The sequence below is a fragment of the Mustela nivalis genome (genome assembly GCF_964662115.1).
Source record: "Mustela nivalis genome assembly, chromosome: 3".
NCBI classification, from domain to species: Eukaryota; Metazoa; Chordata; class Mammalia; order Carnivora; family Mustelidae; genus Mustela; species Mustela nivalis.
Genome location: NC_139022.1, coordinates 55,797,201 through 55,825,146, shown reverse-complemented (window position 1 = coordinate 55,825,146; position 27,946 = coordinate 55,797,201). Strand labels below are relative to the sequence as shown.

The 27,946-nt window shown below is 35.0% G+C and overlaps 1 protein-coding gene across 6 annotated transcripts in view; it reads left to right on the top strand.

Moving 5' to 3' along the window:
• The window catches only part of LOC309861173 (uncharacterized protein), a 734,084-nt gene that overhangs the window by 490,136 nt on the left and 216,002 nt on the right, over positions 1-27,946 (top strand). For all 6 annotated transcript variants that reach the window (XR_014309798.1, XR_014309799.1, XR_014309800.1 and 3 more), the window contains one exon: positions 17,632-17,705. Coding sequence is in view for 2 of the 6 variants with exons in the window: in XM_082723834.1 (XP_082579960.1) it covers positions 17,632-17,705 (74 nt within the window). In the remaining 4 variants the exon portion in view is untranslated. The remainder of the gene's footprint in view (positions 1-17,631; positions 17,706-27,946) is intronic.

Below are 27,946 nucleotides of genomic sequence, written 5' to 3'. Positions count from 1 at the left end.
AGCCATCAAAAGAAATGAAATCTTGCCATTTGCGACAACATGGATGGAACTAGAGCGTATCATGCTTAGTGAAATAAGTCAAGCAGAGAAAGACAACTATCATATGATCTCCCTGATATGAGGAAGTGGTGATGCAACATGGAGGCTTAAGTGGGTAGGAGAAGAATAAATGAAACAAGATGGGATTGGGAGGGAGACAAACCATAAGTGACTCTTAATCTCACAAAACAAACTGAGGGTTGCTGGGGGGAGGGGGTTTGGGAGAAGGGGGTGGGATTATGGACATTGGGGAGGGTATGTGCTTTGGTGAGTGCTGTGAAGTGTGTAAACCTGGTGATTCACAGACCTGTACCCCTGGGGATAAAAATATATGTTTATTAAAAAAAAAAAAAAAAAAAAAAAAAAAAAAAGCCTGCCTAGTTTTCCATCAAAGGACTAAAAACAATCAGCGGCTTTTTTGTTATTATTTTAAAAGAATCTGTAGTGGGGAAAATGACTATTCTGGAAGAAACAGTTAATATATTCAGTGCTTTGTTCAGTTAGACCCCCAGTTTCTTGATGGCTACCATGGTGTTCAGCAACACTCTATAAAATTAACATCTAAAGCACAAAAGACCCCCAACAAATAGTTTTAACAACAACAACAATAACAACAACAACAACAATCCCCCAAATTGGCAAAGAAGCAAAATGTGAACTGAGGCGATCCTTAAGTTTGAGACAAAGGTGTCAGGAGATGTTTCCAGTTTCAAATCACATGAGGTAGGAAAAGTACAAGATTATACAGGTGTTACCTCATAAAACTGAACTTTAACACTGTACTTATTTTTTTCTTTAAAATGCAGTACAAAATGGACTCATCCTTATTGTAGTCTTTAAATAATTATTAGGCTTAATTGCCACAGTTCGTAGAAATTTTAAAATTAGCTAGTGGAGCTTATCTCTCTGCAGTGCTCAGTGTTAATAAAACATGCCGCTCCATAAACACATTTCACATCATATTTGTCCATGATTATTTCATTGTTTTTCCAAGTACAGATGCCAAGAGACAAAGTGTTGCTGAATTCCTGTAATTACAAGCATTTCCCTCAATTTGTGTCCATGAAGTATGTAGTCAATCTCTATTGTCTTCTGCCTTAGTTTTGAATCTGTCCCCAGTGCAGGAATGTCAAAAACACCATTTAGCTACACAGCCTGCTCAATTTAAAAAAAAAAAAAAAAAAAAGGAAAACCGTATTCAAGCTACTAATTAAGAAAAGGAGAAGTGAGCTGTGAATAAAAAGAACTGCCTTCTAAAAGGCTTTAAAGAGAAACTTGCAACTATGCTGCTTTCAAAAAAGGGATGATTCTTAGTTTTCAAAGCTAAATTCTAATATAGCAGTCAGAGGCAAATTTAACTAACTCCTTAATGTTTTAAAAGCAGCAATGTGAATGAAAATTCAGGTAATGTCCATTTCTTTTCTACCTTTAAAGGGGAGCTTAGTTAATTAATTTTTTTTTTTCAGTTAACAGATGCTTGTTTTTCTAGAAGCTGCTTCTGTCTCTTTAAGATCATTTTGACAATTTTGTTAAATATGCATTCCTTTGAAAAAATGCAGTGATATCTTATAATGCAGAGATATCTGGCAAAATTGTCAATAGCGTTTTCTCCTCAACAGATAATCTTCAAAATGATTTATTTCAACAGCTTCTCAGATGTATTTAGAATAAACCATATTGTGAGAACCGTAGATAAAGGGTAAATGATTTAGACAGGTCAATTAATAGCAAATAGTGAAAAAATTCTCCTTCCATTTAATGTTGCAATGTAGAATTCTCCTGCAAGAAGAGGGTAAAAAATTTCAGATATATAGCTGGAAATAGAATCTAAGCAGGCTAAAATCTAAAATCTAAGTGGATTTTGAATCCACTTCAAAATCTAATATCTACCTTGAGGGCAGGAATGTCATATGTTCTCTTGAAATTCATTCTTCATCGTTCCAATGCTCTGTGTATTGATTGACAAAAATATGGAAAATTCTATATATTCAGCAATATGTTACTGATTTTGGTTTAACTGGGTACCTGTGCTGGAAGAATACCATATATTAAACTATTTGGATATCTTATGTTTCTTTATGTCCCCCCCCCCCCATGATGCTTTGAACATGTAGTAGTCTAGTCAGTTGCCCTTATTTCTATTATTATTCTCCCAGAAATGAGAAGCCCACTGAAGTCCATCAGTAGTTCACCATGGTCATTTAGGTTCTCATTTTTTGTACCTTAGGACCTACGTCCAGGAGCACTTACAGAAGAAGGCCACTAGATGCTGCTAGTATTCTTTCCATTGCTCAGTATTCCGCAAAGCCTTTCCCTTCCAGGATGAGTCCTCAGACATGGAAGTCTGTCCTATCAAATTGGAGCCATTTGGCTTCCCACCTTTAGGAGTAGCTTGGTTGCTATCTTCAGAGTATTCCTTCTTTGAGGCAGGAGGAATGAAAGAAGGTCCAATTTTGGAGACTTATTCTCAAACGACCTTGTAGGATATTGTACCAAGACCCAGTTTTTACCGAAATTCTGTTTCCTCCATGCCTGCAATTCTGCTTTGGACCTCATGCAGGGTCTATGAAGGGTTGGATACTTGGCAGTCTCCATTTTCCCTTCCACCTTCAACCCCAAAAGATGGAGTTTTATTTTTCAACCTGATTTTGACAGCTGGGTCCCTGCCACCTTCTGAGAAATGGGCTGTCTTCCAGTTGCTGATAACCATCTGAGTGTTTTTGTTGGTTAAAATACATGGTCTGTACATATATTCATAGTTAGTTCAGATGGAAGGACAATATGGCTTCACTCTGGTGACCAAACCAATACAGGGGTTTCATCTGCTAATCTGACTAGCTGGAACAGTGTCCTTTTCCTTTTTGTAAGTACTTCTTATTTCTACCTCACTCCACTAACTTATTTAATAGAGTGAAATAGATGAAGATAATGTTCGTTGGTATAGGAAATCATTTTTTGCCCAAGGTTATGCAAGTAGCCCCCTTTCCTATGATACTAAAACTTTTGGTCTTACTTGAGCGAATCATGTTTCCTAAAAATTAATACTTAAGTGTGTTGATTGTAATGAGATTATTTTTTAAACTAGTAACATTTCTTGAGATTACTATTATAAATAATATATTTTTGTTTCAAAACTACAAAAGGAAATTGAAATAAGGAAAACTTCAAAACTTCAGTTATCTGTGCTCTTGTGTGTTATTTCTATTATAAATATATCTAGAACTTTTGACTGTGTACCAATATTCTACTAAACCCTTTATAAAGAGTATCTTTCTAGGTTATATTATTAGGTAGGTAAAATATTTTCTCTATTTTTTCAGGTGAGAAAACTATAACCCAACTATAACAAAACTATAACAGAGAGAGATTGCCCAACATATCCACTGTTTTACAGTTCCTAGGTAGTAGGGCTTGAATTAAAATACAAGTTGGACATCAGAGTTCAGTCCACCAATCAATGTAATACATCCCTCCTCTACTTTAAGCAAATTTGTTTGCAAGAATTAGAATAGCTAATAAATTTTCACATAAATTCTTCACTTTATATCCTTTAAATATACTTCAGTGAAAGAAATTATGAAAAATGAGCTTTAAAATTGTTTACCTTAAATATGTATTTGCTCTTTTTATGCTGGTAGTCAGGCCCTAACACAGTCTCATCTTTCACACATTTTCAGTGGAACTATTTGGTATAAAATGTCCATGAAGTTCTTAAAGCAAAAATGTCTTTAAGGAAAGGCTAGTATTATGTTGAGAACATTTTTTTTTTTTTTCTCACAGGTTTCTGAGTTCTTCAGGGATTTGAATTTCATTTAAATTAGTGGAGCTCTGATCAGATTGTTCACTTTTTCACTTATGATGCTTGCTATCTATAATTTAGGAGAAATGCATGGATCCATTTTGTTCAGTGTGGTCTCTAAAGGACAAGTTTGATATGGAAAGCATTGAAAAATGGTAGCATATAGTAATTTATGGATTTTTTAAATAGACCCTCTATAGTAATTGGGTTTCATCTAAAGACTGTAAGTAGAGTTTTTCCCCTAATTCTGACAATAACAATTATTCTTATCTAGTTTAGTTAAGAAGGAAAATAATTCAGGTGCTCATAGCTCAGAAACTAATGATGACTTTGAAACCACTCACAGCTCTGCAATAATTCCATAATCTATAAAGAGGATAGGAGCATATCCTCCTGCAAGAAATACTGAGCTTATTGGGTGAAAATGAATTACCTATTATCATTTGTTGGAAAAAGAATATTCAGATGTAGATCTGAATATGAGGATATGTGGCAGAGAAAATGCAAGTACTATTAAAGATAACATACTGTGGTGTTGAAGGAAGAAGCCTATCTTCTACTGAAGATGATTTTGCAAAATATATCTGGGTTAGTGGACATCCTTCAGTAAATATTTAAAATATGTGCACCCTAACTACAAGTAGGCTTAACAGAAAAAAAATTATACATAGAATATGATATTGTAATAGATTTTAAAGACTATAAAGTCTATTCATTTTCTTTTCAACGTTTCTGATTTGATGAAATCTGAGCCTGATTTCTTAAGTGTGTATTAATCAATGTAACTTGGAGGTCTACAGTAGATGTCAAGTAAGATCTGGGCTCTATGTTTAGACTTAACATGAACTACTCATGATAATTTTGTTAATGATCTTTATGCCTCAGTTATTTTATTTCTAAATGTGGGTTACAGTTAGTCCTCAATATTTCAGAGAGAAAATTGTAACACACTCTAAGTAAAAGCTAACATGAATTGTTCACATGGGAAGAAAGTTTACCAAGGGAGATTGTTCAGGATATAGGGAAGGAGGGAAATAAGAGAAGGTGATTAAAACAAAAGGATGGAATAGACACAGAGAGAGTTGTTCCCAGTGGAATTAAAGGGGAAGGAGAAAATTTAGAGTTTTTTAGGGTGGAGAACTGATCCCATCTTTCAGTGGACAATTCATCAAGATATCACCAATGAGAGATCTGTGAATTCCCATATAGGTATTATGTTTTGAAAGTTTGATTATGAAGTCAAGAGGATGACCTTGGAGGAATTGTTTTCATTGATCCAAATACCAAATGTACCTGCAAATACCAATCATAGCTTTACTCAAAATGACATGAATTATTACTTTCAAATTGATACCTGGAAACATGTATTTAAGTACCAGTGATGGGAAGGACTGCTCCTAAGCAAACAAAGAAAGAAATAAAAAATCATTATGTATATTCATTACATAATTTCTACCCATCCTTTAATTTTTATAAAGATATTAAAAATTTTAAGTTATCTAATTTTTTTTAATGGTTAGATTTCGAATGTGTAAAGTCTAAGTCCCACATAAAGAGTGAGACTATCTTATTCTAAAGAAAAAGGCCAAGGAAGAAGATAGTTAATTTATATATTGAGACAAAGTATTTAAAATATAAGTAATACATATTTTAGAAAGAAGCTGGTCATTATATAACAAAAGGATTGTCAGAGTCACTTATATTAGAAGCAAACCCACTTCAGAAGAAGCAAACAAGAGAATCTCCTCATATTGGCTAAAGCCTGATGGGGGTAGAGAGAATATTTGTATTCTGCTTATTGCTACCTAACTGTAATCATGAGCAAGTGCCTTCATCCCTTCGAGTCACCTTGAAGGGGGAAAGAGTAAGAGGATCATTAACTGCAGATACTTGGTTAGAAAGCATCATATTGAAAGCATGGCCTCCAAAAGGAGGGAAGACAGGCTGAAAATATTGTAGAAGTACAGCTGAAGTTTACTATTACTTAAAAAAAAAGTTTTGTTGACACACACTCCATATATAATACAATTCCCCAATTTAAATTATATAATTTGATGTTTTTTAGTATGTTTGCAGGCTTAGGCAACCATCCCCACATTCCATTTTGGAACATTTTCCAAAATGAACCCCCTACCTATTGCAATGGTTCCCCACTTAGTAACCTACCTTTCAAGGCCATCCCTATCGTGTTTATAGGGATAAACACTTCTATCGATTTGCTTATGATGGACCTTTCATATAAAGAGAATCCAACAGTAAATGGTCTCTATTACTGGTTTCTTTCATCTTGCAAAATATTTTCAATGTTCACCCATTTTGTAGCATGTATCAGTACTTTATTCCTTTTCGTACCAATATGCCACGTTTTGTTTATTCATTCATCAGTTATTAGTTTTTACTTTTTGGCTATTATGAATAGTACTGCTATGAACATTCCTGTCCAACTTTTTATGTGGAAATATGCTTTTATTTCCATGATTACTTTTTGTATCAGAAATTTTTTTATATCTGATTAGTTTAAGGTAAATAAAAAGTATGACAAAGATGATAAAAGAAACAAACAATACACAGTAAAGTTTGTGAGGAGTAACCTATTTGCTACCTTGTCCTTGAAGAAAATAAGACTTATAAAGACATGAAATAATTATAAATGTAAACGTCTTTTGAGCTACTCTAACAAAAGGCAGAATATTAATCTAATTTTGGGGGTACTGATGTTGTGACTCTGGACGAGGAGACATGTTGAAACTGAATTCTCTCATAAAGGAGGAGATAGCTGGTATAATTAAGAAGAATGTTTTGCCAATGAAGTCAGGCTTCTCATTATGATTTCAGTGTATTTGAGTTCGGTATCCCTTGGTAGTTTGTACTGTAGAGGTCATATTGTTACACATCTGGCATCATGTCTTTTAGGGAAATCCCGTCTCCACAATACCAGGTGGACTTTCAACACATGATACATCCCTTTGGAGCAAATTAGCTTGGGAGTAGAAAGATGTGGGTGTGTATTTTCTTGTTACTAAGTGATGAGTGAGAATAGACTATAGTGATGAATATAAATAAAAAATTAAGAAAAATAAGTAACTGCTCTCTATTTAGATGTGGTAAACATATTTATTCCAAAATGAAGAAAAAGGATAATTTTGATAACTAAGGAAATACTTAATAAGTGGGTTAATACATTCCTGACTTTTAAAGTTACCCGAACAAATAACTGAACATTCTAATTCCAATACAGAAGTTAACATAAAAATCGAATTTGAGTTTAAACTAAATGCTAAGATGCTTGAAAAATCTCTTTAAAAAATCTTTTTAAATGGTGTTTAAGAAAAAACAAAGATTTTTTGCTTGTTTGTTTTGTTTTTTTCTATCCCTGAAGATGATGGCTCTGGTCCCAAATAATAATAATCACACAAAACTCATAAGTATACTGAGAAGAGGTGCCCAGGGAAGTCCTAGTAAATGAATAAGCATACATATGTGTAATGCTGTGATTAGAATATAAAGCAAAACCCTGGGGTGCCTGGGTGGCTCAGTTGGCTAAGTGTCCAACTCTCCATTACTGCTCAAGTCATGATCTCAGGGTTGTGGGATAGAGCCCCACCTTGGCCTCTGCGAGGGGTTGGAGCCTGCCTAGGATTCTCAATCTCCCTCTCCCTCTGCCTTTGCCCTCTCTCTCTTACTCTCCAGGGAGGGAAGAAAAAAAAAATTTATATATATATATATATATATATATTAGCAAAACTCTGAAAGGCACTAAGTTGAAGTTAAGTTTCAAATGTCTAAATATGCTTTTTCTGGGTCTGTATTTTTAACTTTAAAAAAATTGATATTCTTCAGACACATTATCTCAGAGTACATTATATTCTGATACTCATATGCCTATCTGAATGTCAGATTCTGTATTTACATTTATCTTCCAATTGGTATATAGCTCAATTTTGCACTCCCAACAAGAAATCTTTTGTGCAAGACTCCATACAGTTTGTAAAAAATAATTCTTCAAAAATAAAGCAGGTGATACTGCTTTAGTTCTTACAGTTCTAAGCCTGAGTTTTATTGTCCTTGGTCTTCCCTTGTCAACTCTTCTCAGACATAGGAACCAGTTAGATAATAATGACTAAGGTTCTTAGCAATTGGTTTTATTTTAAATTTTTCTGGGGGAGGGAACTTAATTGAAGAAAAACTCTAGGGAAATCTTGAAATGATACAATTTGATGGATATAAAAGCTTTTATAGAAGATACAAGCATAATGAAAATAATACAAATCTGCATTTTTTTAAAGTAAAGACAAGCATAAAATCTTACTTCTTTTGCTCTTTAAATTTTTGTTTTTCATTTTGATTGCCTGATTGCTTAAGTTTATATTCTAGTGTTATAAACTATCTTGTTCTATTTGCATCAGTGCAATGATGATCATAGCTAAAATTTCTACATAGTTTTTCATATATGCTGTATATTGTTCTTAGTACTTTCACATACATTATAATTGTTATCATCAAAACACACTATGAGAGAGATAGATTATTTTCACATAAAGAAATGAGAAGTGTGGAAAAGTTAAGTAATTTCTCCAAGATCATCATACAATAATTATCAGAAATGGGATTTGAATTTAAGCAGTCTGATTTCAGAGTTAGATAGTTAAAAATTACTGCATCTGTCTTTCATACGTCAACATTATAAGCAGTCTCTTTTTGTGTGTGTGTGTATGAAGGGGCTTGATGTGTATCTCTAAAGATAGATTCAGGGGCACCTGGGTGGCTCGGTGGGTTAAAGCCTCTGCCTTCAGCTCAGGTCACAATCCCAGGGTCCTGGGATCGAGCCCCGCATTGGGCTCTCTGCTCAGCAGGGAGTCTGCTTCTCCCCTCTCTCTGCCTGCTGCTCTACCTACTTGTGATCTCTATCAAATAAATAGATAAAATCTTTTTTAAAAAATGTACATACCTTAATGAAATAATTTATTTAAAAAAAGATAGATTCATTATTTGCCACATTTGTGTATATAATATACTTATTCCTTAGGAGTATTTGGCCAAATATTAAATATTGGCCAAATATCAAAATCAAAATAGTTATTCTGATATTACCTGAGACAGAGGAAACTTCTGAAGGAAAATACATTTATTCGGTCCTGGCCTTGCCAACACCAAAGTTTAAGGTTTCAGGTTCCCATCCTCATTATATGGCACTTCCCTCTAGGAATTAAATATATCATAATTCTATATATCTATTCTATCTATATATCTGATACATTCTAAATGTATCAGATCTAAATCAAAACCTATAGCTATGTTTTTCAGGTCCTCTAGAAAAATAATAAACTTTGTGGAATAGAGAAAACTGGGATTTATCATTTTGTTTTAAAAATAGATGTTATGATATTTTAAATATCCCATAAACTATAGTGTCAATATTTTGATGGAATAGGACAAAATAAGTCAAACTAATTTGCTAAATTCTCCATAGTGCTTTAATATCAATGTCTTTCAAGTATATTTTTTCATAACTCCTTTTCTGAAGACATATCTTTCATTTCTCCAGTGTGGACACTAAAATTAGCTATCATTTTTTCTTTTTTAAAATTTTTATTTATTTGTTTGTCAGAGAGAGAAAGTGCACAAGAAGGGGGAGCAGTAGGGAGAGGAAGAAGCAGGCTCTCTACCGAACAAAGAGCCAGATGTGGGACTCCATCCCAGGACCCTGGGATCATGACCTGAGCCAAAGGCAGCTTAACCAACTGAACCACCCAGGCATCTCACTATAATTTTTTCTAATATGACATTGCATTTAAATTAATATAGAACATTTAGTTTTATTTCATGTGAATTTCATAACAACCCTTATCATAATGTTTTATTATTTTTATTCACTTGAAATTCAGATTCCATTTTGTTTTCTTTTATTCCATGTCAGGATGCAGTACCTTCAGCAATGATGGGAACATGGCAAAGGGCTAATTTACAGGGTTTGGTTAATGAGGGCCCCTTTAGGGATCGTAACTAGAAGCTTTGGCAATTTTATAAACTCAACAAAATCAGTATCAAACCATGATTCTAAGGTGGTGTGTTTTGGGTTTTTTTTTTTTAATATTTTATTAATTTTTTATTTTTTATAAACATATATTTTTATCCCCAGGGGTACAGGTCTGTGAATCACCAGGTTTACACACTTCACAGCACTCACCAAAGCACATACCCTCCCCAATGTCCATAATCCCACCCCCTTTTTGTTTGTTTGTTTGTTTTTTACCTTACAAAGCATTTTCCTCTCTGATTATGGAAAAATGACTTTGATGTGGTAGGACAGAGTACTGGGTATTGATACCTTTTAAAAATCTACTTTAAAACGGAAAGACACCCAGCTGTGACAAAATGACAATGCAGAGGAAACAGGTTGATGTAGTTACTTGCCTCCATTTCATTAGGAACATTTAAAGATGACTTAAAATTCAGGAATTGGGAATGTGTGTGTATATATATATTTACACCAGATGATATATATTTTGTTTTATTAAAAATGATTGGAGTATAAGCTTTTAGGACAAAGGAATTGTGAATTCAAATATTGTTTTGAATAGTCCTTATAAAGTGTATCTACTCAAGTGCAATTAAGTAGCCACTGTGATAATTATCTCATCTATATTTTGCTTTCTCTCTCTAGCCTTTGGATACTCTGCTCTCTGACACAGCAGGTAGCTGAGATACAAGAACTTTTTCAAAAGCACTTTGAATATGACTCTGACAGCCTTAGTGGCTAGCAACTTTTGTGCCTTTTTAGGAGACAGAGTTGTAAATTGCCAGTCACAAATACAAATGAGCATTGCTTGCCAAAACTAACAAACTAATAAATAAATAAATAAATATTTGAATTTTATTCTAATGTCCTATAAACCAGACTACATGCTTTCTAAGGATGGAAAGATCTATAGCTTTGCAATTCATCTGAATAACAAATATCAATTAGGAATACTTCATGAATAATTCATATGCATATTAAACTACACAATGTTAGAAAGCAAGGTGCCTGTAGACGTAGTTGGCAGGTGTTTCTGGTATGTGTGAAGTTACCAAAATTGGGCTGTTGAAAAATATTATTCTTTTATAACTTCATCTTTATTAGAAATGCAGGAAGTACTTACAATGTTATTTGAACAGACTCCCAACACGTAAGTTATGTGGCAAAGCTTAGATGTGGTAAAAACATGATGGATTAGAAAGAGGCTTTACATCTTTGAAAAAGAAAGATGTTCAATTGCATTGTCAAAGGAACTATACTTATTTGAATTAACGGCTGCTGACTTTTGCCTGGGGTTTTTTTCCAGATGTCAACAGAAAGGATAAACATAATCCTCAATTACTCCCCCTGCATCTGCCAAGCATTCAGGCCAAGTCTAGGTGAACAGCATAGAGAATTAAGGGGAAAGGAGCCCTGCCACCCCCTTCCCCATTCCTTTAAAGCAGAATTAATGCCATGCTAATTGAAATGGTTTCATTTTGTTCAGAGTATTTCTTGAAAATTCAGGTGCTGTAAAATGTCAGTTGTTATGTTTTGGCTGAAAATGGATTTTAAAAATACTTTAAATGGTGTTGTTATTGATCTCTTGAAAATAACAGTTGAGTACAGTGCTCTAAAAACACACTTACACAATAAAGTCCCAATCGTTTCCATTGAGATTTAAGAACACAATGATGACAAATCTTCCCTCAAGTGGGCCGTGGGGCTCTCAGAAGCATCAGGATTCCTTGATTAACTTTTGCAGAGTGCCTTGAGGAAGCAAATTTCAGGAGCAAGAGAATTCTCTAACAATGTGGTACCTGAGAGCAGTTAGACAATGTAACATTGACCAAGCACCCAACTTTCCTCGGGGTCTAGTTCTGTTTGTAAAACCAAGAGGAGTAAGGTTCTTCTTTTTGGTGGGTATCTTAACCACCTGAGAGGACCAAATCTCTGAAGGTTCAGTCTTATTCTACATCTGGTAATATTTGTAGATTTTGCAAGAAAATGTCTATAAAAGCTCACTTTAGGGAGTGAAAGAATACACTTCTCTGGTTCATTTTTCTTTTGTAATACTCAGACTAAAGCATTTCCCCCCCATCTTTTCCACCTCCCTCCCTCCCTTTCTTGCTTCCTTTTTACCTTTATTTCTATTTTTTGTCTCAGACGCTTATTAAAATCAATAAAAGCAACTGAAACATCTGCTTGAGTTAAGATGCTTATTGGTTTTCTTAAACTAGGAGTTCAGAGATACACTGGATTCAATTAATAGTTGATCAGAGACAACCTCAAGTACTTAGTTTCTTTCCATTTCGGTACTTTATCCTCTACAGGGTCAGCTTCATCTTAATTCAAGCTTTTCTCTAAAGACTACCTCTTTTCTGATAGCTTTCATGGGAGATCAGGAAAAACTTTTTCCTTGAAGATCATCTATTCCCATAGCCAAAGCTGGACTGGACCCAAACCTGAAGTCACTGCCAAGCAGATGGAATTTCTGATTTGCTTAAGCCAAGGAGTTTCAGTTAGGTCTCAATATCACCTGAATTGCCTGGCCCCAAATGGAGGAGATGGAGAAGTAATTGACTAAAAGGAATTGGCATGCTATACTCAATTTCTACTCAGTTTCACCTGGTCATGATACTGTAAATTTAATTCAACAACAGTGTCTCTAAATTATATATGGATAAGATTTATAAAAGGCACTTTACATATATATAAAAGGCGCTTTCCTGTGCCTTTGAAAATTATATATAGATATAATTTTACATAATATATAATAACCAATTAGACCAGTTCCCTCCCTTCTCCCCTTCTCTCTCTATGGATAGATAGATAGATAGATAGATGATAGATAGATAGATAATAGATACTTTGTTGAGTTTGTGTACTCGACACCTTCACTTTGATGTGTACATAATAGACCCTTACAACTGAGATTGTCTCAAATTGAACTCTGGATTTCCATTCTCTGTCCACTATATTCTACCTCTACTCTTTCCTGTCAATAAAAATTCACCCAGTTGCTGAGCACAAACATTTTGAAGTTATCCTTGAGTGCTTGCTTTTCCTGACTTTTCCTATCTGTTTGGCTCAGTATTCATTATGTATCCTGTCTTCTCCTCCCTCCACTGCTACTGCTCTCATAAAGCTACCAGCCCCTCATTTCTGTAATGACCTCTTGCTTTCCTTGGGACTTAAACTCTCACTATGTTATTCTACTCTACTCACTATAAAAAGCATGATATTTTATAAACAGATTTTTGTCAGAAACAGCAATGGCCTGTGATCACACTGAGAAAAAAATTCCAAAAAAAGATCCTTTATAATCTGCCTCTTGGATATCTTACCGCTTTCATTGCTTCCCCATTTATAAGCCTATTTTGGTCTTACATCTTTCTGGTAGTTCCTCAAAAGTAGTAAGCACATTTACTGTATTTCACTAAAAATCTATTTTTAAATAGAATGATAGGCAATTTTTCCAAGTTGTACCACCTTACACTCGCTGGTTATGTGTAAAAATTCTGTTTGCTCCACATTCTTACCAAAACTTTTGTCTGATCAGCCTTTCCCATTTTACCCATTTTGGGTTCTGCTATTCATTCCTTCTTTTCCCTGCTCTTTTCATTTCTTTCTTTTTCCTTTTCTTTTTCCCTTTCCCTTTCCCCTTTCCTTTCCTTTCTCTTTTTCTTTTTGTGTGTGAGTGTGTATGTGTATGTCTGAAGGGCTTGCCTTTAACAGTTTTGCTTGTGCATAGAAACCATTAATGAGTAGAAATTATATATCAGGGAGATTATTTGTAAGGATTAGATTAATCATCTGTTCTATTAAGGATGGATCCATTTTCTACTTTTGGTAAAGTATTATATACTGAGCAAAAATAGTGTCTGCCAAAATAGAGTGTCTTGAAGTCCTAGCGTTCACAATCCTGTCAATTTATTATTTTTTTCTGGATATCTGTGTTTTTATATAAGAAGTAGTAGGCTCGTTCATTTTGTATTTAAGCTATTCTGCCTTTCCTGTTTGCTTGGATGTTCAGCATGACTGAGAGTTTATGAGACTTTTCCTGTGTCTTTGAAACATGAATATATATTTGGGAAAGCATTTTAAGAAGCTTTTATTTTACACCATCTACTTGTTATTATTTACTAGTACCTTGTTGGCTCCTGTCTGTTGAAACATGATAAAAAAAAAAAAAAAGGTAATTAACTATAGGCAAAGTCTAGATCTGGGGATTCTTTCTTCCATAGTTAGAATAAAAAATTGCATGGACACCATTTGTTATGTAGATTCTTATGTATGGATAAAACATGACTTTATTTGAGTCTGGAGGTATGAAATTATCTTATTATATAAGCAAATAAATACATGATTTAGGGGAAAAGTTTTATGTTGTATTTCTCTTATTTTGTGAATACTAATCTTTTGGAATGGTCACAAATTTATTAAAGGAAATTATTTTCTGCTTGATGAATATTTTGTTTTGTTTCTCTTTAAGAGGTTAGAGTAGTGTAGATTTGGAAGAAGAAATGGAAATAAAATCTTTCTGAAGTTCTAAATCCTTCAAGATAAAATATGCAAAATTTCTTGTAACTGCTTTTTATATGTAAATCCCAATGTGTAGCACATAGTAGTGTCTCAATAAATAGTTGTTTTCTGGCTTTTTTAATGGTTGAGTAATAAACCACTGAATGAAAAAACCATGATTTATTTATCCACTCCCTTGTGATAGACATTTGGAATTATTTTTTCTAGTTTTGGACAATTATAAATAAATCTGCAATGAAAAATAATAGCTAGCTAGCTAGCTAGCTAGATTTCTCACAGATATGTTTTTATTTCTATACTATAAATATCTAGAAATAGAATACATACAGATAAGTATGTATTTTACTTTCAAATAGATTGATTAGCAATTTTTCAAAGTTGTACCACCTCACACTCACTGGCAATGTATAAGAATTCTGTTTGTTCCACATTCTTGCCAAAACTCGGTCTTAGCAGTCTTGTGAATTTTAGCCTATCAGGTGGCTGTGTAATTATAGGAATGTCATTGTGATTTTAATTTGCATTCCTCTCCTGATACTATTGATGTTGAACACCTTATTTTTTTCTGGCTATTTGATACTCTCCTTTTTAATGCCTTTTCTTTTGCCCATTTGAAAAATTGAGTTGTTTTCATTTACATCCGTACCTTGATTTGTAGGAATTTTTTATATACTCATGATACAATTCCTTTGTCAGATATATGAATTGCATATATCTTCTTGTAGCCTGCACATTTTTGTGGGATCAATTTTAAGTCAGAAAAAGTAATGAAATGTTTATCCTGATGATACCAATTACTGTCAAGGGTGAATAGAGTCAGACACTTTAACTGAATGAGCCACTTAGAATTTCACTTGTTGTTGCTTCATTATTAGTGTATAGGAATGCCACAGCTTTCTATACATTGATTTTGCATCCTGTGACTGTAGAATTCATTTATCATTTCTTGTAGTTTTTTGGTGGAATCTTCAGGGTTTTCTAAATACAGTATTGTATCATCTGCAAATAGAGTTTTACTTGTTCCTTACTAATCTGAATATTTTTCACATCTTTATGTTGCTGATTGCTGTGGCTAGGACTTCCAGTACTATATTGAATAAAATGGTGAGAGTGGACATCCTTGTCTTGTTCTTGACCTTAGGGGGGAAGCTCTCTTTTTTTCCCCATTGAGGATGATGTTACCTGTGGGTTTTTCCACATAACGCTTTTATTATGTTAAGATATGTTCCCTCCAGACCTACTTTGCAGAGGATTTTTATCATGAATGTATGTTACACTTTGTCAAATGCTTTTGTCTGCATCTATTGAAATGATCATATGGTTTTTATCCTTTCTCTTACTGACATGATGAATCATGTTGATTGTTTTGTGAATATTAAATCACCCTTGCATCGTGGAATAAATCCCACTTGATTGTGATATATGATTTTTTAATATATTTTTGGATTCAATTTGCTAATATTTTGTTGAGGATTTTTGTATCTATATTCATGAGAGGTAATGGCCTATGGTTCTCTCTCTCTCTCTCTCTCTTTTTTGGTAGTATCTTTATCTGGTTTTGGTATCGGGGTGATACTGGCCTCATAAGGCACCTCTACTCTTAGATACCATGAAGGCCATTAATTTTTTTTTTTCCTGCTCAATTCCAGTGAATAGACAAAATCATTTTTTTCTTAAAATTCTAGTTACAGTGGCTTCATGATATATTTATCAGCCTAAGACTTCTCAGGACATGGACATACCCTGCAGAGAATGTGAGTTCCGTGGCCCTGGTGGCACTGTTTGGTACCGAGATGTTGTGACATTGTCTCAAATATTGGAGATGTAGATGCACCTGCAGTTACTAAGGAATTGCATTCTCTGTTATATTTGACTCTGTGTTAAATGCTGCTGTGAAAAAGGGGCAGATAAGTGAGAGACTTTGGGGTATAGAATATATGGGAAGGGGCATCTCAGCCAATTCAGTGACCATTCTTAAAGCCAGTCCCCCCAGTCCTACTGAAACAGGGCTAACACAGTATTTTAAAGCTCTGAGATTAAAACTGTGTCTTTAGGGTGTACCCACTGCTTCTTTAAACCTCTGGAATTGCTTTCACGATGATGAATTCTAGTTCTACTGATATGCTACATTACAAATGTGACAGGGGACCCTTGAGAATTATAGCAGAGTGTACTTTGGAGAGGTCCCATTTTCTATATGTAAAAGCCACTGGGTTCACTCTTTATATAATTCTAACTTGAAATGAAAATTAATATATGGTAATCAGAGTTCATGTCATAAGAATACTTATCTTGAGAATACCTCTTTTATCTAAGTGTTCATTAGCAAAGGTAATAAATCTAATAATCTCTCCCAAATAATCATGCATTAAAAAACTATTCCTGAACAGGGATACAAATGTGTGTCACCTGAATTAAAAAGGAACAATTCTGAAGAATTTAAAGATCAATTTTAAGCAGGTGCTAGGATTTTATTAACTGTTTTTTACTTGCCAGAAAAGAGAGCCATTTCTCTTTATCAATCAAGGCTCATACACTTCATTTAGAATCTTTGACATTTGTAGTTATAAATAGAGCGTGCGAACAAGAACAGGACATTTAGGTGACTCTTTTAGTAGAGTTGTGAAGGATAGGGTTATGCACACTAATAATATGATTATCAAAATTGTTTCTGATGATGTATAGTATTGAAAAATGGGTATGATGATTTCTTAGTCTGTACTCTACCTAAGGGAAATGGAAATAGATGAAAAGATGTATAGCAGTTAAAAAGATCAGGATACGGAAAGAGCAGTTATCATTATTACAGTAAATTTGGTCTGGAATATTTGAAAATGAGCCTGAGCACTTGGTTGATAACCATTGCCCTGAAGAAACCTACAAATGATTTCCCCTGGAAGTAGGCTAAGGAAGATAATTCCAAAAGGACCTTCTTGATTATAGTTAATAAGCTTTCAGCCTGTAATGATGTCCATGCACACGGAATGAACAAATTCCTGAAGTGGACTTCTGATTTCAGTAAGTCCTCGGGATTTTCTTAAGTAAAAATGGTCCTTTGTGTATATTAACTGTAGAGGTACATATGTGTAGGTCCATTTGTATATGCAAATTGTAATGCACATGTAGGCTCTATTTAGAGAATACAAATTCTCTTCTCCTGTACATTTAGCTATTTGCATTGATGTCTGTGAGACTGGATATTATTCAGCAGGAATGGCATAGTAATTCTCATTTCATTTACATTTTATAGGTTTGTACCAGGTGTATGTCACTTCATGTATCGCATTTATGACTCAGAAACAGCTCTATTTCAAGCCTGTATTTGTGAGTATATATGTGTTTGTAGGTTTCTATTTTAAGAATTTAAAGGTTAATTATATTCACCTGAATAGTGTTATTCACCTTTGGATGGGGTAGCTTAAGATAGGGAACTATAGGGGCACCTGGGTGGCTCAGTGGGTTAAAGCCTCTGCCTTCGGCTCAGGTCATGATCTCAGGGTCCTGGGATCGAGCCCCACATCGGGCTCTCTGCTCAGTGGGGAGCCTGCCTCTCTCCTCTCTCTGCCTGCCTCTCTGCCTACTTGTGATTTCTCTCTGTCAAATAAATAAATAAATTCTTTAAAAAAAAAAATTAAAAAAAAAAAAGATAGGGAACTATATTAAGCAAAGTTCATGGTAATGAAAATCTCAAAGGAGAGGAGGCCTGGAGCAGGACAACTTGGCCTTGAATCCTGGTTATAATACTTACTGGCTATTTGGCGTAAGTCCCTAGTTTCTTCACTTGTAAAATATGAATAATGATGATAATAGCACCTACCCCATAGGATGTTTTTAAGATTAAGCAAGATAACAAAATGAAAAGCACCTAGTATATTACTTGAATGAAACACAGTTAATCTTGAGTAGCCAGTAGATACTGCTATAATTCTTTCTAGATCAGTAAACTTCATGAAAGCAGTGGTGATGGTGGTAGAACTGCCATCTATGATATTTCCAACACAAGCAGCTGCCTCACCACTATGTGCTGTGGGCCAGAAGAGCTAAGAGATTACAGATGGTCTGGAACAAGTCATTCTTTCTGCCTGAGAAATAATTTAGAATGAATTTTGAAGTTTAATCTTCGTAATTCATCAATATTCTTTAATAGACACATTAATAGACAAAATTAGAAGGCTGAAAGAGGAACGGCATGCTAAGTTTTCAAAACTGGGTATTCCGAGGCGTATTTGGAAGAACTTATTAAAGATAGACATCCATGCCAGGGCTGATGAATCAGAATGAAGCGTAGAGTTATTTAGAGAACATTCACAATTCCAAAAAGGCAATCTGGGTAATTCATAACAAATAGTGGTGGCTTTATAAGACAATTATCATCAATAAACATTTATAAGCATCCGCAAGGGCCAAGACCATACATTGCACTAGGTGTTACTGAATGATTACTTAACTCCAAGTCTCACTAAAGTTCTGGAGACCTGGTTATCCGTTGATGCATCAGGGAGTAGTTATGATGGAAAATGATCACAGTAAGCTTTTATTGTGACTACCGAAAAACATGTCACACATGGTTTCAGATTTTTGATGGAGCAACTGAAAATAGGATTATGTTCAAATATGTCATATTCATCAACATGACTTCATTTAATGTAGGAACTGTTCCAATGAAATTTTTAAAAGACTTGAAAATGACACTTCTTTGATGTTGTTTTTGTATCACTGCGCTATCCTGCTTTTCAGTTAGCTTTACAACCACAGCTTTACACATACACACACACGAAATCATGGGGGAATTCTCACTGAGAAATACTTAAAGATTCCAACTTTATTTCAGGCTACAGCAGAATAACTTAGAGCAGACAGAGTGAGTACTAGTGATTGTACTAAGTGAAACTCCCTAAACTATATTTTTGCCAGTGGACTTGGGGTAATTCATACCAGCATAGAAAGAATGGACAGTTTGGGGTTACTCATATATTGTGCTTGGCTCATGAGCAACGTTAATGTACCTTGTTAGGTGACTCTATATATCTCAGCATTGAATGTTATGCACATAATATTAAGATTACCTTTTATTTTCAGAAAGAAGCTCTTAATTACTACATTGGTTACCTCTATCTTTAGTAAAATACCCCCCCCCCACGCCTTTTTTTAGACCTCAGGCTTCTTAGATTTTGTATAGACACATCGTGGGGACCCATTCTATTAAAATGCAGATTGTGATTCATTAGATTTGGGGAGGGATCTGATATTTTGCATTTCCAACAAGCTCTCAGTTGAGGCCTTTGCTTGTAGTTCAGGTACTACAGTTTGAATAGGAAAGCCTGAGTCAACACATTGGCAGTTACTCTATTTTAAATGGAAATGCCTCAAATTAGGGGAAAATGTGCCTTTATCCTTACTGGGATCTGGCTGCTTTCAGTTCCAGAACTATGAGGAAAGACATTCTAATGACATTCTATCAACCTGAGAGAACAAATCCTGTATCTCAGGATATTCCTTGTTTTATGTAAGACTTCTTTTAGATTTCCTGACAAATGTCAATAGTTAAGCCACATTTTTTATTTTGTTGTAAATTTATGAGGAGAAGCTTATCAGAAAGTCAGTGTCATCTTGGAAACAAAATCTGAAATGTTTTATTTCCATTCCTTTGCAAATTAACATGGATGGCTATGTTTTAAATCTTGGATCCTATTTTTTTTTTTTGAAGATTTTATTTATTCATTTGAGAGAGACAAAGGGAGAGATCACACAAGGAGAGAGGCAGAAAGAGAGGGAGAAGGACTCCCCACTGAGGAGGGAGCCTGACATGGGACTCTATCCCAGGACCTGGAGATCATGACTGAAGTGTAAGGCAGATGCTTAATCTCTGAGCCACCCAGGTGCCCCTATTATTTTATTTTAGTCCCTCATTTATTATTGGGTTAACATTTTGAAAGAATACCAGAGATATCATTTATTATTGGGTTAACATTTTGAAAGAATACCTTTTACATAGTTCTTTTGCATCCTGGAACCTTTCTCCCAGTAGAGCTTGATCAGGAGGCTGAGGCATACTACCCACTGAAACAAGCATGCACAATAATCTAAAGGGAATAAAGAGTCAAATTTTTGACTTTTGAGCTCATAGGTAGACGTTTGTAAATCTGCTATGAAGTCAAAAGTTTGAAAGTTGAACCTCTTTTTGAGCTGGAATGGGTAGACTTTAGTCAGAGAGAACAGTTTTGTTTGAATTCCAAAAGAGGGGCTCTGAATATCAAGAGCAAAACCTAGGGAACTCAGGGCTCAGAGTTGACACAGCAAACTGCACACTAGGGAAGACTGTATGAATGCCATGAAAGCATTGTCCCCATTCACATGGAGCCAGTTTTGATCACTGGTTGAGAGAAGATCAGAGGGAATGTGACTAGAACTCGGAGGCTGCCTGGAATTGTGATCTGGGTGGTGGGTGTGAGGAGTGGGGCTGGGCAGTTTATACATACACAGATATGTTTAGGAGAATCTGAGAATAGAAGACACATGTGACCGACTTCACAGAATATAGTTGGTGAGAACTACAAACCTCTTTGGAAGACTTGTGTTTAGTGTATTGTTAAAGAGACAGAGCGGCAGAGGCTGAGAAGAGCACCTCTAATATACCTGCTGGACTGTCTCAAAGTCCTGTCCTCTTAAGATGGGGAGGGATATCTGAGAACCAAGAAGCCTAGGTCAGCATGATGAGTGTATACATGCTTGGGCTGGATTGAGGCTATCGGCAGAAAATAACAGCAACTCATAAGGAGACTAGAAGAGATGTGTTACATACAACATTGAGAATGGAGCCCTGGACCAAATCCCCAACCATACAGCCAGCCTTTGAGAAGAGAGATTACCTCAAGAAAGAAAGGAAGGGAAGGTCAGAATGGAATGGAAGTCGTAGAAGAATCCTAAGGCGTGACCGCTCTTTGATGAAGTTGTATACTAAACGGAGATCAAGATTCAAATTAGAAGTGATTGTGTTTAAGTTGAATTGTGAAGACTGAGTTACCATCTCATCCCTGGGAATTGGGGAATTGAGGCTAAGTGAGCTAAATTAAGTTTAGCAACATAATAATGAAGTTACAATTTATTAACCTGAGCTCTGTGCCTAGGTCAATTCATAATATCTATAGTAAGACAATGATAATAATAATGCTAGCCCTACTTACTTCAATTTTAATTAGTAGGAAAAAAACCACATTCCTATTGAAATTCAGAGTAGGGATCAACCTCAAGGATAATCAGGTTTTGTCATTACTCTTCTTACAATCTTTGAATACTTTTTCCTCATTTTCTGCATAAAGCTCTAAATCCTTTATGTCGCTGGGAGACCTATAGGATCTTGCCCTTTAGCCCCATCTTTTTCCGGTTGCCCTGTCACTCTCTTTGTTCCAACTATATATTCTTTTCGTTTTTTCAAACCTGACTGCACTTCCCCCACCTCAGTGCCTTTTCAGATGTAATTCTCCCTGCTTGGAAAATTCTCCCCTCCAACCGCAGGTGCAAGTCAAGTTTCCTTGTTAAATGCTCCCATATCACCTGGCATTGCTTCTTTATAGTACTTATCACATTTGAAATATGTATTTGTTGTTGCTATGGATAACATAAGTCTTCCCTCATGGTCTGTGGACCTCAGTGCCTCAGAGACCATGCCTGTCTTCTTCTCGGATGTAGTCCCAGGGTATAGCACGGGCCCGATGTGGTTACTTACACATTAATACTTGAGGAGTAAGCAAGTGTATGAATGAATGGTATGATCCAATACTCTCATTTTACACATGAATATATAGGGATTGACGCATCTGCATTTTCCAGATATTGTTGAACTAGAACTGAAGGTGTTTTGTTATACCTTGGGAAGAAGATGGGAGAAAATTTTCTCTAACCCTCGAAGATACTCAAATGAAATTCAAGAATATCAACTTGTTTAAGAAATCATTACCCCATCTCCTACTGTCCCAGGCTTTTTTATTATATATTATTTTATGTTTATTAGTAAAACTTGTTCTTAAAAGAATCGTTGGTCATACCTATATCATATCTTATGTATTATGTTATGGCTAGAATGTAACACTTCTATTTATGAACAGAGAGTTGGTCTCCTTGGCTAGCTTCTTAAATTTTGTGGGATGTTTTGAAAGATGAATACCCATCAGACTGATAATGGCCTCTTATAGGTATTTTTTTCCCCATGTTAGCCAGAAAGGTGCATAATATTTTTTAAAAAGATGTTTGTTATACCATCAATAGTGAAGCAATAAAGACCATGGAAACAGCCATACATGTCACTAGACAAAATAAGAGTCTCAGCTTGTATTCTCTTATACAAAATTACACAATTTTAAATTGCACTAAATTGGTACTAATTTGGCAATCTTAGCTTGGATATGCTTCCAGTCTTAAAATTCTAAGGACTCTAGACTTGAGGGGAATTCACACCAGGTTTAAATGAAATGTATTTACAGCACAGTGGGAGAAAAGTTTTATTTTATTCCTGGTTTTCTCTATGCTTCTTGGTGTGGAAGCTGTGGAACTAACCAATCCTTATCAATATTTAGCATCTCTTCTTTAAAAATGACAAGCTTTTGGAAAATAATTCAATATCAAGATAAATAACCATAGTTCTGGCTGCCTAGGTATGTTTTAAATACTGTTGAGGAGAGGGAACATTTCTCCTAAGAAAACTATATGAATGTCAAGCAACTATTTTTTTCTGTAAGACCTTATAAATAATAACTAACATTGTGCTAGGACAATAGAGGATTTTCTCAATCTCCTCTGGGTGCCATGTGGAGTACTGGCTGTTAGCTCGCATTTATGACAAAGTATTATTTTTCTGCTAAAACAGATGGATTTTGAATTGACATTTTGACATCACAGGAAAATACATACTGTCCTTTCAAATACTCCTCTCGGATATATCAGGAAAGCAACTATTAAGTGAAATGTATGACAGCAGGACTTCATTCTACTTTTCTTATTCGAGTGTTTATTTGTTTGAATTGGCCATAGATAGGTTCCTAAGGATTTGAACTGTGTCAGAAATGATTTGATTTAAGTCAAACAACGAACGCAGTCACACCTTGTCACCACTCCCCAAATGACTTTTTGGGGGGATGGGCCACCTTCGTGGGCAAAATGTAATAAGTTCAGTAAAGCTTTCCTGGGCATTGCCTCATTTGTAAGATATACTTAAGACTGGAAAATGACATAGGAATATTTACCAGCTACAGATATTAACAAAACAATTTCTGCTTCTATAAATGTGAATATGGAAGTGCTTAGAGACAAGTATGTGACAGCTTGAAAATAGCATATAAATTATATAGCATACCAGATAGAGATATTATCAGAATAATTTCTGTATCTGTAGATGTAGACTTAGAGATATGTTAGTTTTCATTATAGAAGCATTTGCTCAGGGGAATTATCACAGTGGGGATTTTATTGTAACTGTGTGTGTGTAATGGGCAGTTGGTAAAGATTAATTGATTATTGTGTTTAATTAGGTATAGGGGAATAGTCAAATCTATTTTATATTTTATTTGGGAATTTCCTGTTATTCTTCATGTGCAGACTTCTCCAGGTTTTCACATATTTGAAATTTAGATTTTTTTTTCTTGATCTACTTACTAAGTTCATTCCTTTGGATTTATTTTCTATTCAGATATAAGATTGTTTCTAATGTAAAAATACACCTTATGCATTTTGACAACCCCATTGAAGATATACCTTCTGTTCACACTTGCCTTACCCACACTTACGACTGCCTGTATGAGCCACCGTAGTAAGCTGTAGATCATTGCACCTTTTTCTTCAATTCGTCTGAAATCATTCTCAATCATTTTGATAAAAGCTGTCAGTCCTTATTCATTTTCCCTTTCAAAAGGACTCAAAAGGTGCTGCGTTCTCATTTGTGTGCCTAATCCAGTCTTGTTAGCAGTACACTTTGCTTCTCCAGCGTGAACTTAGGTACTGTTTTGTTAGGACAGTAAATGACACCACAGGCAAAAGTATTATTATTATTACTATTGAGATTACTATTACAGACATTTAGTTGTGACTTTTTTCTCAAGAACTTACTTTGTAAAGCTGGCTAAAAATTATGTTCAGTTTATATTAACTTTACCTTTTAAAAATCATGTTTCTAAATCTTTTGGGTAATATTGTAACAAGAGTGTTTCAAGGTCCCCTTTCTTTTACGTGAAACCAGTTCAGTCAGCAAAGTAGAAGGCAGAGCTTTGACTATCTTCTTAGATGTCTCCTTATTTGAACGATCCAGCTTTGTCTGCAGTGAATCACAGTAAAATGAATATGCCGAAATATATATTCCAGGAAGTGTGGGTATTTTTTAATTGCCTGTTCATATAATTTAGACCTCAAATCCATATCAACCTTATAATTTAATCAAAAGAAAGATGTTGTCAAGCAATTATTGTGAATTCCTAATGTATGCCAGGTATAAGCACTTTGTCATTTCAACCATACTGAACATGGGGATGACTCTATGCAGATGAGGATACTGATGCTTATCAAGTTTCAATAACTTGACTAGTTATTGTTAATATAATAACTTGACTTCTGAATGACAGAAGTGTGAGTCAAATTTGTGTCTTTCTGATTCTAAAGACTGAGATCTAGTGAACTTTTGGATTAGGTTCTTTCATGTTTGTTTTCCTTATCTCTAATGCTTAATGGTATGCTTTTAGACCTTGGTAATGAATCCATGGTTACAAGCTGAGTCTTAGATTCTTAAGGTTTCCATTGCCAGCATTTTCCTCTGCTTCAACCGATTTTTTTAAATGATTCAATACAAGGACTAGGTTGGTTGAAACCTAAAATTTGAGATAAGGGACTCAATAGTCATGCATTTCAAAATTCAAGCTTTTCCCCCGTCATATGAAAATCTCTCTTATGGTATTTGGAGATAGCAGTGAGAGAACCTCAGGTTGTCAGGGATCAACCATATTTTATATGGTCGTTAATATTTAAAGTATTTTACTAATGATCTAACTGTTCAGTTTACTTCTGTTGGGGGGGATTATCAAGAAGATATAACTGCCAGTCGACCTGTAAGCTGGATCTGGGCAATTGGAGACTCTGAACCACCTCACCTGCCTTAGAATGTGTGTTCTGCTTGCTTTCCCTGCTCCTGGAGGTTGCTCCAAGCATTCAGCCTTGAGATAGGAATGTGTTGAGGCTATCTGGACTGGGTATGTGGCTAAACCCGGTTAGGGCCTCTATATAAATCTCTAGGAGTTGGCTGGTGAGTGAAGTCCACTGTTTTGAGGCTGCCCAAGTCAAGCCTCATCTATCAGTTCCCTTCATTACTAAACTGGCTATCCACCAATCTGGATTCATCTGCCTCTTAGGTTTCTCCCTACACTTCATGTATGGGGGCCAGTTTCAGATTATATTGGGAAGTTTCATTCCAACTTTCCTCTTGTGATTGTGTTCTAGCTTCAGAGCATTGTGGTCTGAAAATATGCGGGAATGATCTTGGTCTTTTGGTACCAGTTGAGACCTGAATTGTGACTGAGGATCTGATCTATTCTGGAGAATGATCCATGTGCACTAAAGAAGAATGTGTATTCTGTTGTTTTGGGATGGAATGTTCTGAATATATTTGTGATGTCCATCTGGTCCAGTGTATCATTTAAGGCTTTTATTTCCTTGTTGATCTTTTGCTTGGATGACCTGTCCATTTCAGGGAGGGGGTTGTTAAAGTCCCCTAGTATTACTGTATTATTGTCAATGTGTTTCTTTGATTTTGTTATTAATTGGTTTATATAGTTGGCTGCTCCCATGTAGGGGCATAGATATTTAAAATTGTTAGATCTTCTTGTTGGACAGACTCTTTGAGTATGATATAATGTCCTTCCTCATCTCTTATTATAGTCTTTGGCTTAAAATCTAATTGATCTGATATAAGGATTGCCACCCCAGGTTTCTTTTGATGTCCATTAGCATGGTAAATTGTTTTCCAGCCCCTCACTTTAAATCTGGAGTTGTCTTTGGGTCTAAAATGAGTTTCTTGTAGATAGCATATTGATGGATTTTGTTTTATCCATTCTGATATCCTGTGTCTTTTGATTGGGCATTTAGCCCGTTTACTCAGGGAAACTATTGAAAGATATGAATTTAGTGCCATTGTATTGCTTGTAAGGTAACTGTCACTGTATATTGTCTCTGTTCCTTTCTGGTCTACTACTTTTAGGCTCTCTTTTTGCTTAGAGGAGCCCTTTCAATATTTCCTGTAGAGCTGGTTTGGTGTTTACAAATTCTTTTAGTTTTTGTTTGTCCTGGAACCTTTATATCTCTCCTATTTTCAATGACAGCCTAACTGAATATAGTATTCTTGGCTGCATGTTTTTCTCATTTAGTGTTCTGAATATATCATGCCAGTTCTTTCTGGCCTGCCAGGTCTCTGTGGATAAGTCTGCTGCCAATCTAATATTTTTACCATTGTATGTTATAGATTTCTTGTCCTAGCTGCTTTTGGGATTTTCTCTTTGTCACTAAGACTTACAAGTTTTACTATGAGATGACGGGGCCTATTTTTATTGATTTTGAGGAGGGTTCTTTGTGCCTCCTGCTTTTGATGCTTATTCCCTTTGCCATTTGGGGAAATTCTCTACAATAATTCTCTCCAATATACCTTCTGCCCCCCACCCTTCTTCTTCTTGTGGAATCTTAATTATTCTAATATTGTTTCATCTTATTGTATGACTTATCTCTCGAATTCTCCCCTTGTGGTCCAGTAGTTGTTTGTCTCTCTTTTGCTCATCTTCTTTATTCTCTATCATTTGGTCTTCTATATCACTAATTCTCTCTTCTGCCTCATTTATCCTAGCAGTTAAGAGCCTCCATTTTTTTAAGAGCCTCCATTTTTTTATTGCACCTCATTAATAGCTTTTTTTTTTTTTTAATTTCAGCTTGGTTAGATTTTAGTTCTTTTATTTCTCCAGAAAGGGATTTTATTTCTCCAGACAGGGCTTCTCTAATATCTTCCATACCTTTTTGAAGCTCAGCTAGCACCTTGAATATCGTCATTCTGAATTCGAGATCTGACATATTACCAATGTCCTTATTGATTAGTTCCCTAGCCTTTGGTACTGCCTCTTTTTCTTTTCTTTTTGTGGTGAGTTTTTCCACCTTGTCATTTTATCCAGATAAGAATATATGAACAAGAGAATAAAATACTAAAAGGGTGGGAAAGACCCCAGAAAAATGTACACTAACAGAATCAGAAGAAACCCCAAATTTGAGGGAAAGAAAGGGGATAAAAAGAAGTTTAAAAAAATAAAAAAAAAATTTAAAAAGTATATATTAAACTGGTGAATAGAACAGATCTATGCACTTGATTTTGGGTATATTTTGACTTCTTAAAAGAAACTACCTTCCAAAATTTTAAAGACAGAAAAACTTAGATATATACAAAAATAAGGGTAAACACGATGAAGGGATGGACTATGACTATAAAGATGAAAATTTTTAAAAATTCTAAAAACAGAATTGATAAGTTGGTTGGAAAAAGAAAGTGGAGGGAA